This window comes from Sorex araneus, chromosome 2 (genome assembly GCF_027595985.1).
Source record: "Sorex araneus isolate mSorAra2 chromosome 2, mSorAra2.pri, whole genome shotgun sequence".
Taxonomy (NCBI): Eukaryota; Metazoa; Chordata; class Mammalia; order Eulipotyphla; family Soricidae; genus Sorex; species Sorex araneus.
The window spans coordinates 511,390-522,670 of NC_073303.1; the positions used below are offsets into that span (position 1 = coordinate 511,390).

At 68.2% G+C, this 11,281-nt stretch overlaps 1 protein-coding gene across 1 annotated transcript; it reads left to right on the plus strand.

Annotated features, from left to right (window-relative positions):
* Positions 1 to 1,310: 1,310 nt before the first annotated feature.
* On the plus strand, positions 1,311 to 10,594 carry RIOK1 (RIO kinase 1). The gene is made up of 17 exons (XM_055126468.1): positions 1,311 to 1,481; positions 1,560 to 1,752; positions 2,429 to 2,519; positions 3,188 to 3,257; positions 3,649 to 3,691; positions 4,182 to 4,274; positions 4,411 to 4,523; positions 4,617 to 4,697; positions 5,417 to 5,503; positions 7,291 to 7,428; positions 7,510 to 7,613; positions 7,684 to 7,790; positions 7,862 to 7,927; positions 8,163 to 8,282; positions 8,371 to 8,424; positions 9,268 to 9,417; positions 9,829 to 10,594. The coding sequence occupies exons 1-17, from the start codon at positions 1,411 to 1,413 to the stop codon at positions 9,937 to 9,939; spliced, it is 1,692 nt and encodes a 563-aa protein (XP_054982443.1). The 5' UTR covers positions 1,311 to 1,410; the 3' UTR covers positions 9,940 to 10,594.
* The last annotated feature ends 687 nt before the right edge of the window (positions 10,595 to 11,281 follow it).

An 11,281-nucleotide genomic window follows, 5' to 3' on the forward strand; every position in this document is an offset into this window, starting at 1 on the left:
ACATCCATCGATACCATATTTAATGTGACCTCTTGGGACACCTCGCTACTCAGGGAACCTCAGGTCACTTGGAACGTGGGGGTCGTGTACGTCACTGTTTGAAACAGGCGCCCGTTTCCTTCAGCCCGGGATTGCTGTGGCTGCAAGCCGGAGGCCTCCCCGCCTAAGTCAGAGCTTCGCTCCGCGAGGGGGAGCAGAGACGAGTAGACTCTGCCCAGGCCAGATTCCCTCCGAATGAAATACTTAAAAAATTAGAGGGGCTGGAGCGAGAGCACAGCGGGGAGGGCGTTTGCCTTGCATGGGGCCGACCCGGGTTCGATTCCCAGCATCCCATAGGGTCCTCTGAGCACCGCCAGGAGTGATTCCTGAGTGCAGAGCCAGGAGTGGACCCCTGGGCATTGCCGGGTGTGACCCAAAAAGCAAAAATAAATAAAAGTCAAAGTAAACTAAGCCCCCCAAGGCCCCCAAACTAGCGAGAAGCAACAGCTCCTTCTCCTGACGCTCCCGCGGGCAGCTGCCCCTCCCAGTGCCCCTCCCAGTTGGCCGCTCCGCCGGGCTCTGCCCCTGCTGCCCCCGCGTCTCTTTGGGTAAAAGTGGTTTTACTGGGAGGCCTTTGGGGGGGGAGAAACCGGGAGAGCGAGTGACGCGCTCCGGGGAGGCCGGTCCACACCGGGGGAGGCGGCGGGGACGCGTCTCGGGAGGGGAGGGGGGGAGGGGCCGGAGCGGCGGCACCGCAACGGCCCGGGTTCGATCCCGGCATCCCACGGGGTCCCCGAGCACTGCCAGGGCTGAGTCCTGAGTGCAGAGCCCGGAGTCGGCCCTGGGCATGGAAGGTGGACTCAGCGCGGCCGGCCGAGGCCGAGGGGCCGGGAGACCCGGGCTGCGGCGGGAGTCCGAGTGCTCCCCGCGCAGTGCTCACGCGGCCGGGCCGGCGGACCTGAGGCGGGTCGGAGGGCGACGCCGCGCGCGTGGACGCCGGCGAGGGGCTGCCCCGGGCGTCCGCCTCGGACATGGCCCCCCGCCGCGCTCCCCGGCTCGCGGGGCACCGTGTGTGAGGCGGCCCGCGTCCGCGCTTCCGGGCCCGCACGAGGCGCGGCGCGCCAGTGTGACGTCACAGCGCGCGCCCGCCGGGACGACGGCTGCGGGCTCCGCCCAGCCCGCGTCCCGCTCCCCGCCGGGGCGGCACTTCCGGTGCGGCCGGGCCTCTTGGGGCGTCGCTTCCGGCTGGTCGGCCCTCGCGGAGCGGCGCTTCCGGCTTGGCCGAGCTAGTGGGGCGGGACTTCCGGCTCTCCCGGGCCTCGCGGGGCGGGACTTCCGGCGGGGCCGGCCAGGCGCGTGGGGCGCGGCGTGGGGCGCGGGTTTCGGTCGCGCCAGGCCGGCCCGGGCCGTTTGCGGCGCCTCCCGGGCGCCATGGACTACCGGCGGCTGCTCATGAGCCGGACGGTGCCCGGGCAGTTCGACGACGCGGACGCCTCCGACAGGTGGGCGGGGCCCCGAGGCGGGGGCGCGGCGGCGGGGGGCGCGGGGCGCCAGACACCCACCCCCTGCTTCTCCCGCAGCGAGCGGGGGACCCTGCGCGCGGCCCTCGGGGCCCGGGACGAGCCGCCGGCCGGGGAGCAGGGGCAGGAGCAGGAGCAGGAGCAGGGGCAGGAGCAGGAGGAGCAGGAGCAGGAGGACGACGACGACGACGATGCCGCCTGGGACTGGGACTGGGACGACGGCCTGGGCAGGCTCGCGGGGGCCGCCCCCCAGGTAGGGCCGGGCAGGCCGGGGCGTCTCCAGTCCCCTGCGGCCCCGACTTGTTACTTTGTAGCGACGGTAGGGCCTGCCCTGCGGGGGCTTCTCTGGTCCCCCTCCGGCCCGACTTGTTACTTTGTATCGCCGGTTACTTTGTAGCGCCTGCCGTGTGGGAGTTTCTCTTCCGTTCCTTGCGGCTTGACTTGTTACTTTGTAGCAACGTGGGCCCCGGGAGGCTGTCGGCGCCGGGATGGGCGGCCTGTGGTGCGTCGGGCAGCGCCTGTCCGGCCAGCGCCGGGTCTGGGCCCTCCGGAGCCCCGGGGAAGGCCGGCCCGCCGGGTGATGGTCCTGCGGGGCGGGCGCCGCCTTGCACACACTCACCCGGTGCAGTTGCCAGCACCCTAGTCGATCCCCCAAGCCAGGAGTGACCCCCAAGCACACATGTTCAAGTGGTGCTTAGTAGGTTGGTGCTAAGGAGAGAGGAGATCCCAGCAATCAGGAACCGCCCTCACTTTCGCCAGCCTTCCCAGGGACGTTCTGTAACGGCCAGGGTCATGGTGCCGCGGGGAGCGCACTTGCCTTGCCCCTTTTTTGTGTCCCCTCTGAGCACTGCTGCTCCCCTGTTCCCTGGGCCGAGGGGCTTCCCCGCCGTCCCCGGCCCTTGCTTCAGCTGCTGGTCTGCTCCCTCCAGGCAAACCGACAGGCCGCCAGCCTTAGCTCAGCCAAGATGTCCACCCCGGCTGACAAAGCCCTGCGGAAGTTTGAGAATAAGATCAACCTCGGTGAGTTTGTAAGTTCCTGTTCCTGTTGTGCAGTCTGGAAATTGCTCAGTAACCACCGATCCTTCAGGTTTCACTTGGGTTGGGGGTGTGTGTGTCACTCAGGCTCTGGGGGGCGCTTGGGATTGGGGGTCCCAGGAAGCTGGTTTCTGGCTGCGTCGTGCTCGGGCGGGGTTAGTCGGGCCTGGAAGAGCAGCTGCAGGTGTGTGTATCTCTGGAGGCTGGGGGGCTGGTGCGGGCCTGCGTGGGTCACCCCTGCTCCCCCGGAGAGGCGGAGGCCTGGGGTCCCACTCGGCTCTGCAGGGTTGGGACTGTGGGTGCCGCGGTGGAGCACAGACTGTCTGGGTGGAGCTGAGGGGGACGTTCCCGCCCGTTGGGCTCCGGGGGGGACCCTGGCCCCAGGACTCTGCCTGCAGAGCCTCCGCCCCAGCCCCGGGAGTGAGTCTTTGCGGAAACGCCAGCTGCTGTTTCCCGAAACCACTCAGCCGAGCGCAGGCCTGGGAGACCTGGGGAGACTGCCAGGCCGACCAAGGCCAGGGCAAAGCGTGTCGCCAGCCGTGGTCTGTCCGATGAGCGACAGGGGGACAGGAGGAGGGGCTCGTGTCCTTGGAGGGGCCTGTTCGCTCACGACTGTCTCGCCTGGTTTCCAACTGTGGATTTTCTGTCTCCAGAGAAGCTGCATGTCACCGACTCTGTCATGAATAAGGTCACCGAGAAGTCGCGACAGAAGGAGGCGGACATGTGAGTTGATGGGGCCCCGGCGAGCTCTGGGGGTGAGAACGCCTGAGGGTCAGAGACTGTTCGCGACGAAGCACCGTTCTCCCGGGTGTCCCGGCACGAGGGTGGGGCGAGCCCTGTGGGGAGCCTCCCTCGCTGCGTGCAGCTGGCGGGCTGCCTGGACCCCGTGCACCTTCTGTGTAGCCGCGGGGGGGGTCTTGGGACACTGTGCAGGGAGGGGCCGGGCCCTGTCCCTCCTCTCTGCGCTTTCTCTCCCTGCCACTGTGACTGGGCGGGCGTCCGACCTGTGTCCTGAGGGCCCTGAGGGCTGGAGAAGGTGCAGGGCGGCCCCGTGGGGCGCGGGGTGCCTGCCTAGGCTGTGTGTCACTGTCCCCTGCTCCTCTCTCCTTGGCAGGTACCGCATCAAAGACAAGGCGGACAGAGCCACTGTGGAGCAGGTGGGCCCGGGTGTGGTGGTGGTCTCCCCTCCCAGCCCTGCCCGCACGCACAGTCTGGGGCAGGACACGCCTTCTCCCAGCCCTGGCCTGCCCTAAGCCTGTGCTGGCTGTTGGTGGGGGCCCCGCCTTCCCTTCAGGGCAGGAGTGCCCGCGGGTCTCTGGTCCTGCTGTCCGAGAGACGGGGAGCCCCTGGGCACGGGGCAGCCCTGCCACTGCCCCCCTCTGGGTGAGGGTGTGGGGCTGAGGTACGGGGCCCTGGTAGGCCTGGTGGCCCCCACACCGTGTCCCTGTCCCTCGTCCCGTCCTCACTGGCTTTCGAAGAGCCGGCACACGGACACGGCAGCGTGTGGGTGCGGGGGGCGGGTTGCCAGGGCCCCAAGCCCGTGCGTGGGGGCCTTGGCGCACGTTGACGCCCTGAGACCCGCACAGCACCTCAGCCCGTGAGGAGCAGCCGTGGGGTTGCTCAGCTGGCGTCGGCGTCTCTCCTCAGGTCCTGGATCCCAGAACCCGCATGATCTTGTTCAAGATGCTGACGCGAGGCGTCATCTCAGAGATCCACGGCTGTGTCAGCACCGGGAAGGAGGTGAAGCATTCGTGCTGCGAGGGCTGGGGGGAGGGTGGACGGGGGGGGGCAGGAGAGACGTGCAGGATGCGCCCCCCCCCCGCGACTGTGCTCAGAAGGGTTGAGCCCTCATTGCCGCTGGCCTGTGCCGTGACAGGCGAACGTGTACCACGCCCGCACGTCTAGCGGGGAGAGCAGAGCCATCAAGATCTACAAGACGTCCATCCTGGTGTTCAAGGACCGCGACAAGTACGTCAGCGGGGAGTTCAGGTGAGCGCAGAGGCTGCCCCGCCACGAGACCCGCGGCGGCGTCGTGGGGTGTGGGGGACACACACACGGGACCGACACGTGTCTCTCGTGCAGGTTCCGGCACGGCTACTGTAAAGGAAACCCCCGGAAGATGGTGAAAACTTGGGCAGAAAAGGAGATGAGGAACCTGATCAGGTGCGGGCAGGGCCGGGCGGGGCTCCGGGCTCTCCCCCGTGTGGCGGCCACAGCAGCGCCCTTGGTCGTCCCCGGAGGCCGAGCAGCCAGTTGGGCTGAGCTGAGGTTCTGGGACAGCACGTGTGCGTGTGTGCGTGTGTGCGTGTGTGGCGTGTGTACGTGCGTGTGCACCCAGGCTAAGGCGTGGGCTTGGGAGAGTGTCTCTTGGGGACGGAGCAGGGACCAGGGGCTCGGTGTTCCCCGTAGCACTGCTCAGGGGCCTGGGGACATTCCCAGCTATACTTGGGCTTTTCGGGGGCCACCCCGAGGTGTTCGGGGACGGGGTGTTGGGGTACCAGGGACCAAACTCGGGGCTTCAGCCCTTTGAGCCGCCCCCCGACCCCGTTCAGGGCACAGAGGCACTCAGGTCCTCGGGATTGCCTTCTCTGCCTTGTGCCCGCGGGTCACTGCGCTGACGGAGGCTGACCAGCTCCGTCTCAGCCCGTGCAGGCGTCCTGCTCTCGTGCGCGGCGGGGAGGGGGCGGGCGTGTCCTCCTGCTGCGTCTTGTCGGGCTCACAGCACGTTTCCCACGGGGGTCCCTCGGCCCGGGCTGGGGGCCGCCAGGGGCCCCGAGTGGTGGGGTCTCCTGCAGGGAGCGCCAAGGGCTGCTGCCCCCTGGGGGCGGGCACACTCTGCTTCGACGTCCCCACCCTCACCCTGCTCCTCTCCCCCACCGCAGGCTCAGCACTGCTGGCGTCCCGTGCCCGGAGCCCGTGCTGCTGAGGAGCCACGTTCTGGTCATGGGCTTCATCGGGAAAGATGACATGTGAGTAGGGGGCGGTGCCCGGCGCCTGCAGTGCTTGGCCCCGGGGCCTGTTGAGCGCCCCTTCCTTTCTCCTGGCCGTGCTGCCGGCCTCCCCGCTGCCTCTGGCCGTGCTTAGGGACCACGTGGGGTGCCGGTGTTGAGCTGATCACGCAGACCCAAGCCTTCCCCCGTGCTGGGTCACGCTTCGCAGCGGGGTCCCGCTGGTTGGTTGCTGCAGGTCCTGCATCAGCCTCGAACCAGCACTGTGCACGCTGTGCTCAGCCACCGCAGGGGTGGGACGGACACACACACACACACACACACGGGCCACAGCGCTTCCCGGCACTCCTTTCCCCTTCGCCGTCACGTGACCCCAGACCACACTGGTTCTAGGTCCCGCCCAGCCCGCGCCCGCCAGGCAGGTGCATTTCGCTCCCTCCATGTGCTCTGACCAGTTCCTCCCGCCTGCGTGGCAGGAGTGGCCTCCCAGCGGGGCTGACCCCACTGTGGAGACCTTCCTTGGGCCAGGCATGTGGCCACTCAGACCCTCGGTTCAGCTCTGAGCTGGCGTGTGGCTTGGTTTGCGGGAATTTCTCCCATTCTGTTTTGACGCTGTTTGTTCTGCTGTCGAGACTGAGGCGGGGAGAGAGCGGTGGTCTGCGTGCCTGTGCCCAGTCCTGGTCCCTCCCTGGCAACACGTGCTCTGCCACCAGCACTCAGCCGAGCACCACCCAGAGGGCACCCCAGGCCCCCGAATGCTGTTTAGGCACAAGGTGTTTGGCTTAAGGACCAGAGAGATAGTACAGTAGGGGCGAGGGGGTGGGGGGGGCTTTCTTTGCATTTGGCTGACCCGGGTTCAATTCCCAGCATCCCCTATGGCCCCCCAAGCACCAGCAGTGCTCATTCCTGAGTGCAGAGCCAGGAGCAACCCCTGAGCATCACCGGGTGTGGCCCCCAAAAACCAAAACAAATGGTTTGATGTGATCCCCGCAGTTTAATTCTGCTTTTGTTTCCTTTGCTGAAGACACAATAGCGTTGTGTCAGCAAAGAGCTCACCACCTGATCCTCCGGGCTGAGGGTCTCGGACTGCTCGTCCAGTCAGGTCCACTGTGCATCGCCTTGTGGCTCTGGGAAGGGTCTGCGCCTGCTCCTGGGCTTAGGGTCTTTCCTACCCTGCGCCAAGGGCTGTGCGTGTGGCTTGGTCCGTCTGGGGGGTTTCTTCTCTACGCTGAGGGGTCCGGTGGGTTTCTTCTGCGTCTGCGTCTGTGGTGTTTCTTCTGTGTCTGTGTCTGGTGCGTTTCTTGTGTGCCTGCGTGTGACGTGTTTCTTCTTTCTCTGTGTCTGTGTGTCTGGTGTGTGTTTTGTCTGTGTGCCTGGCACTGCTGACGCTCTGTTGTGCTGCCTGGGGCTGTGTTCTGCAGTGGTCTGAAATAGCCTGTGTGTGATTATCACTTTTCCTGTTCTTGAGCCACACCTGGCGATGCTCAGGGCACCTTGGGACACTAGGGACCGAACTTGGGGCTCCTGCGTGGCAGGCACGTGCCCCAGCCCTTTAGCTGTCCCCTCAGCCTGTCTGAAAAGCCCCTTCTGTGCGGGAGTGGCGTGTGCGGCTGTGTGCACCCCTGGTCTGTCGGACCCGCACCTGCTTGTGAGGTGCAGCCAGGCATTGGCCCGTCCACTGCAGGGCCGGCACGCGCGCCTCCCGCTGCACTGGCCTCAGCCCGCCCCCTGGCCCTGCTGGTCCCTGCCTGCGTCACCGTTGCCCTCTCGCCTGACTCGGCGAGGCACCCACAGTGTCTCCGCTGCAGGCCGGCTCCGCTCCTGAAGAACGTCCCGCTGTCTGAGTCCAAGGCCCGGGAGCTGTACCTGCAGGTCATACAGTACATGCGGCGCATGTACCAGGCCGCACGGCTGGTGCACGCGGACCTCAGCGAGTTCAACATGCTGTGAGTGTGGGCGGGCCCGGCCGCCCCTGCCTCCCCCCCCCGGGTCAGAGACGGGCGTCTCACGGGTGCTCTCGTGCCCAGCTACCAGGGCGGAGGCGTGTACATCATCGACGTGTCCCAGGCCGTGGAGCACGACCACCCGCATGCCCTGGAGTTCCTGCGGAAGGACTGTGCCAACGTGAATGGTGCGTGGGCATCGGGCGGGGGTGGGCGGGGGGCAGGGCGCTGTGGACCCCGTCTGACGGGCGCCCACAGATTTCTTCCTGAAGCACAGCGTGGCCGTGATGACGGTGCGGGAGCTCTTCGAGTTCGTCACGGACCCGTCCATCACCGAGGCCAACATGGACGCGTACCTCTCGCAGGTGAGGGCGCCCCCTGGGGGCCGGGACCGGGCTCTGCCCCGCCGGTGCCAGCAGCTCTGCTCTCTCCCCAGGCCATGGAGATCGCCGCCCGACGCACCCAGGAGGAGCGGTCCAGCCAGGACCACGTGGACGAGGAGGTGAGACGCCCCTGGGCGGGTCTAGGGGGGTGTTGGCCAGCCCCTCCGTCTGCGCCCACGTGGGAGCGGGCCTGCGGGGACGCTGTTCCATGGCTGCTCCTGGCGCTCCTGGCGGGTCGTTGGTGCCCCGGGCCCCTTGGTGGTGCCGGGAGTTGCTACGCACGCGCTTCTCCTGAGCCCAGGGCTGGGGGTCTGGCCGCGGTCAGGGCGCAGTGACCGAGAGCCGCGTCTGCAGGTGTTCAAGCGCGCGTACATCCCCCGGACGCTGACCGAGGTGAAGCACTACGAGCGGGACGTGGACCTCATGCTGAAGCTGAAGGAGGAGGACCGGGCCCTCAGCGCCCAGCAGGACACGGTGTGCAGGAGGGCGTGCGGGCGGGGCCCCCCAGGCCGGGGCGGGGCTCTGCCCGGAGCCACCGGCTGACCCGTCTCCCCCGCACCAGGTTCTGTACCAGACTGTCACGGGCCTGAAGAAGGACTTGTCGGGAGTGCAGCAGGTAGGAGGGACGCGCGCCTGCTGCCGGGCCTCCGCCTGTCCGCGGGGTTCCGTCCCCGTCTGCTGTGTGTGGGGCCACCAGGACAGGAGGCCACGCGGCGCCCAGGGCAAGCCTGGGTCAGGCCGGGCAAGCTCCTTCCCTCAGCTCCAGCCTCGTGCCCGTGGCAGCCCTGGCTGGGGGAGTCGGGGGCAGGGGGAGAGACCAGCGCGGGGGGTGTGGGTGCTCAGCGTGCAGCTCCCGCCCTCAGACAGCTGGTCGGGTTCTTGTTCCCCCGGGTGCTGGTGCCAGGCCTGGGCTGGGGGTTTGCGGGAAGACGAGCAGACAGACAGACATCCTGGCCCGGGGGGCTCTGGGAGAGACGCCCAGCAGTGGCTGGAGGCTTTCGGGGTGGCAGCTCACGAGTCTCCTTGGGGCTGGGGAGGTGCAGAAAGGAGCCGGGAGAAGGTGCGAATCCTCCGCAGCCAACCACGGGGCCTCGGCAGGGGAGAGGAGCTCCCCCTGGTGGCCGGTTCCTGAAGTCGGTCCCCGGAGTGCAGCCAGGAGTGACCGTTTGTGGCTTGGATTCTGCACTCCTGGTGGCCCAGCCCTGGCTCTCTGGCCCTGCCGAGGAGGGCCTGCTGGGCGCGGTGGCTTCTCCGGGGGCTGGAGCACGCCCCAGGTGGTCCTGCTGGCCCCTGAGCACTGCTGGGTCAAGCACTGAGTCATCGGGCCCAAGTATTGCCACTGGCCCTGGGGTCCCCTGCGTGTTGCTCGGAGCCACCCCCAAGGTACAGCTGGGCCCAGTCCTGTTAGCTAGGGGAGCCCGTTCCATTGCCCCGGGTGACCAGCAGGCCTCTCCCCCAGGTCCCCGCCCTCCTGGAGAGCCAAGTTCCGGTCAGGACTGGCTCTGAGTCGGAAGAGGCTTCGAGCTCTGAGGACTCGGACGCGGACGCCGACGGGCAGGACCAGGCTGTGTCCACGGAGGTCCCTGCCGGCCTGGAAGTGGACAAGAAGGTCAGCGAGCACACGGGCACCTCCCCTCCTGCGCGGGGGTGGGGTCTCCCTCAGCGTGAGGCGGCCACCCCTGCACCGGGCATCCTGGCCCCGTCCTCGGGCACAGGACAGGCCTCGCCCGTGCCTGGGCCAGTGCAGCACCCAGCCAGGGCTGCAGCTCAGCCCTTCCGGGTGCCGGCCCCTCCGGCTGCTGCCCTCTGCCCGCCGCTGGGCGTGTGCTCTGTGCAGCTCCAGGGCCGGAGGGCGCCTGCGGCTCTCCTGGGCCTCTCCGGGGTGCAGGGGGAGGGGCCCCTTCTGCCCGTCCGGCACCAGCCCCCCTCCGGGCCCCTCCGCTCTGTCGTGTGTCGGGACGGGGGAGGGGGCCGTGCTGTGCTGAGACCCGCCGTCCTAGGGCCAGTCTCTGTCCTGCAGGAAAGGAAAAGGATGGTCAAGGAGGCCCAGAGAGAGAAGAGGAGGAACAAGGTCCCGAAGCACGTGAAGAAGAGGAAGGAGAGGCTGGCCAGGACGAAAAGGGGCAAATGAGCTGGAGCTCGGGCCCCGAGTGCACCTCCGCCTCCCGCGGGCTCTGCCCGCCGTGCCCCTCTCCCGGGCCCACGGAGCCTGTGCCCGTCAGCTGCCTTTCCTCGTCCAGGGGCAGCGCTGACCCAAGCGCCACCTTTCCGGCCGCGGGTTCGGCCATCGCTCACGCGGCCTGTGCGTGGACAGGGCGGGCCCGGCTCCACGTGACCCTGAGCTGGCCTGTGCTTTCGTGTGTCACGTGAAGACTCCGGCCCGGGCTGCCCGTACAGCTGGCCCCGGGGTGAGAACAGGCTTCTCTGCACGGCCGGAGTCCGGCCACATCGGCCTGTGGGGGCGGGGGGGGGGCACAGGGCCAGGTACTGGCCACCAGCGGGGGACAGCAGGAAGGACGGACGCTGGCATGGCTGCGGCAAGTCTGAGGCTTTAAGGAAGGGGCCGCGGCTGCCGAAAGCAGCTCTGGCTGAGGCCGGGGCAGGGCCAGGCCCCCCCTGGTTGGTTTCGGTGCACTTGGTCCCCAGCACCCACTTCCACTGGGGAGCTCGAGTCAGGTACAGGCTGCTGGGCTGGGATGCGGGTTGGGGCCACAGCTGCCCTGTGCTCAGGGATGGAACCCAGGGCAGCACTGAGAGAGGAGCACCTGTCCCCTAATAAACACGTGACAGTGATCCGTCTGCGTGTCTTGTGTCCTGGCAGGCAGGGGAGCTGAGGAGAAGGGGATGGATGGAGCAGGCGGCTTGCTCCCGGCTCAGTGCTTGGGATCACTCCCGGCTCAGTGCTCAGGGATCACTCCCAGCTCAGTGCTCAGGGCTGGCTCCTGGGGGTGCCAGGAATCACACCGGGGTCAGCCACATGCAAGGCCAGTCCCTGCCCACTGTATCCTCTGACCCCTCTGGTGTCCTCTGAGGCCGCCGCTGCCAGTGCTGGTGGGCCGCCATGGGGAGCCTCTGCCTTCAGGCCAGGCCTCTGGGCCCCACACCGGGAGGGGCAGCAGCTGGTGGGACTCTGGCAAACCCTCCCGTTCCCCGAAGGCCCTGGCGTGACCTGGTCTGGCCGTCCGCAGGCACGGGCCCAGCGTGCCGCAGGGCCAGGCCACCTCAGCCGCTGGGGCCGGGACTGGGTGGGCTGCCGGGCTTCTGGGAAGGTCGTCCTAAGGCTAGATGAAAGAACTGGACTCGGGTCTGTCTCACCTCGGGCCCAGGGGTGTAACCCCCGAGGGGGGCGGGCGGCCTGAGGGGCAGGTTTGCTTTGGGCTTCCCTGCAGCAGCCAGCGCCGGCCACCAGGGGGCGCTGTCCTCCCGCCAGCTGGGCTGTGTAAGGCTGTGTGTCCCGTCTGGCAGTTGTCTGC

Coding starts and splice junctions, on each gene's coding strand:
- RIOK1 (XM_055126468.1), top strand. CDS start 1,411: ATGGACTACCGGCGGCTGCTCATGAGCCGGACGGTGCCCGGGCAGTTC. Junction 4,698..5,416: donor GAGATGAGGAACCTGATCAG/GTGCGGGCAGGG, acceptor CCCCCACCGCAG/GCTCAGCACTGCTGGCGTCC. Junction 8,283..8,370: donor TCAGCGCCCAGCAGGACACG/GTGTGCAGGAGG, acceptor CCCCCGCACCAG/GTTCTGTACCAGACTGTCAC.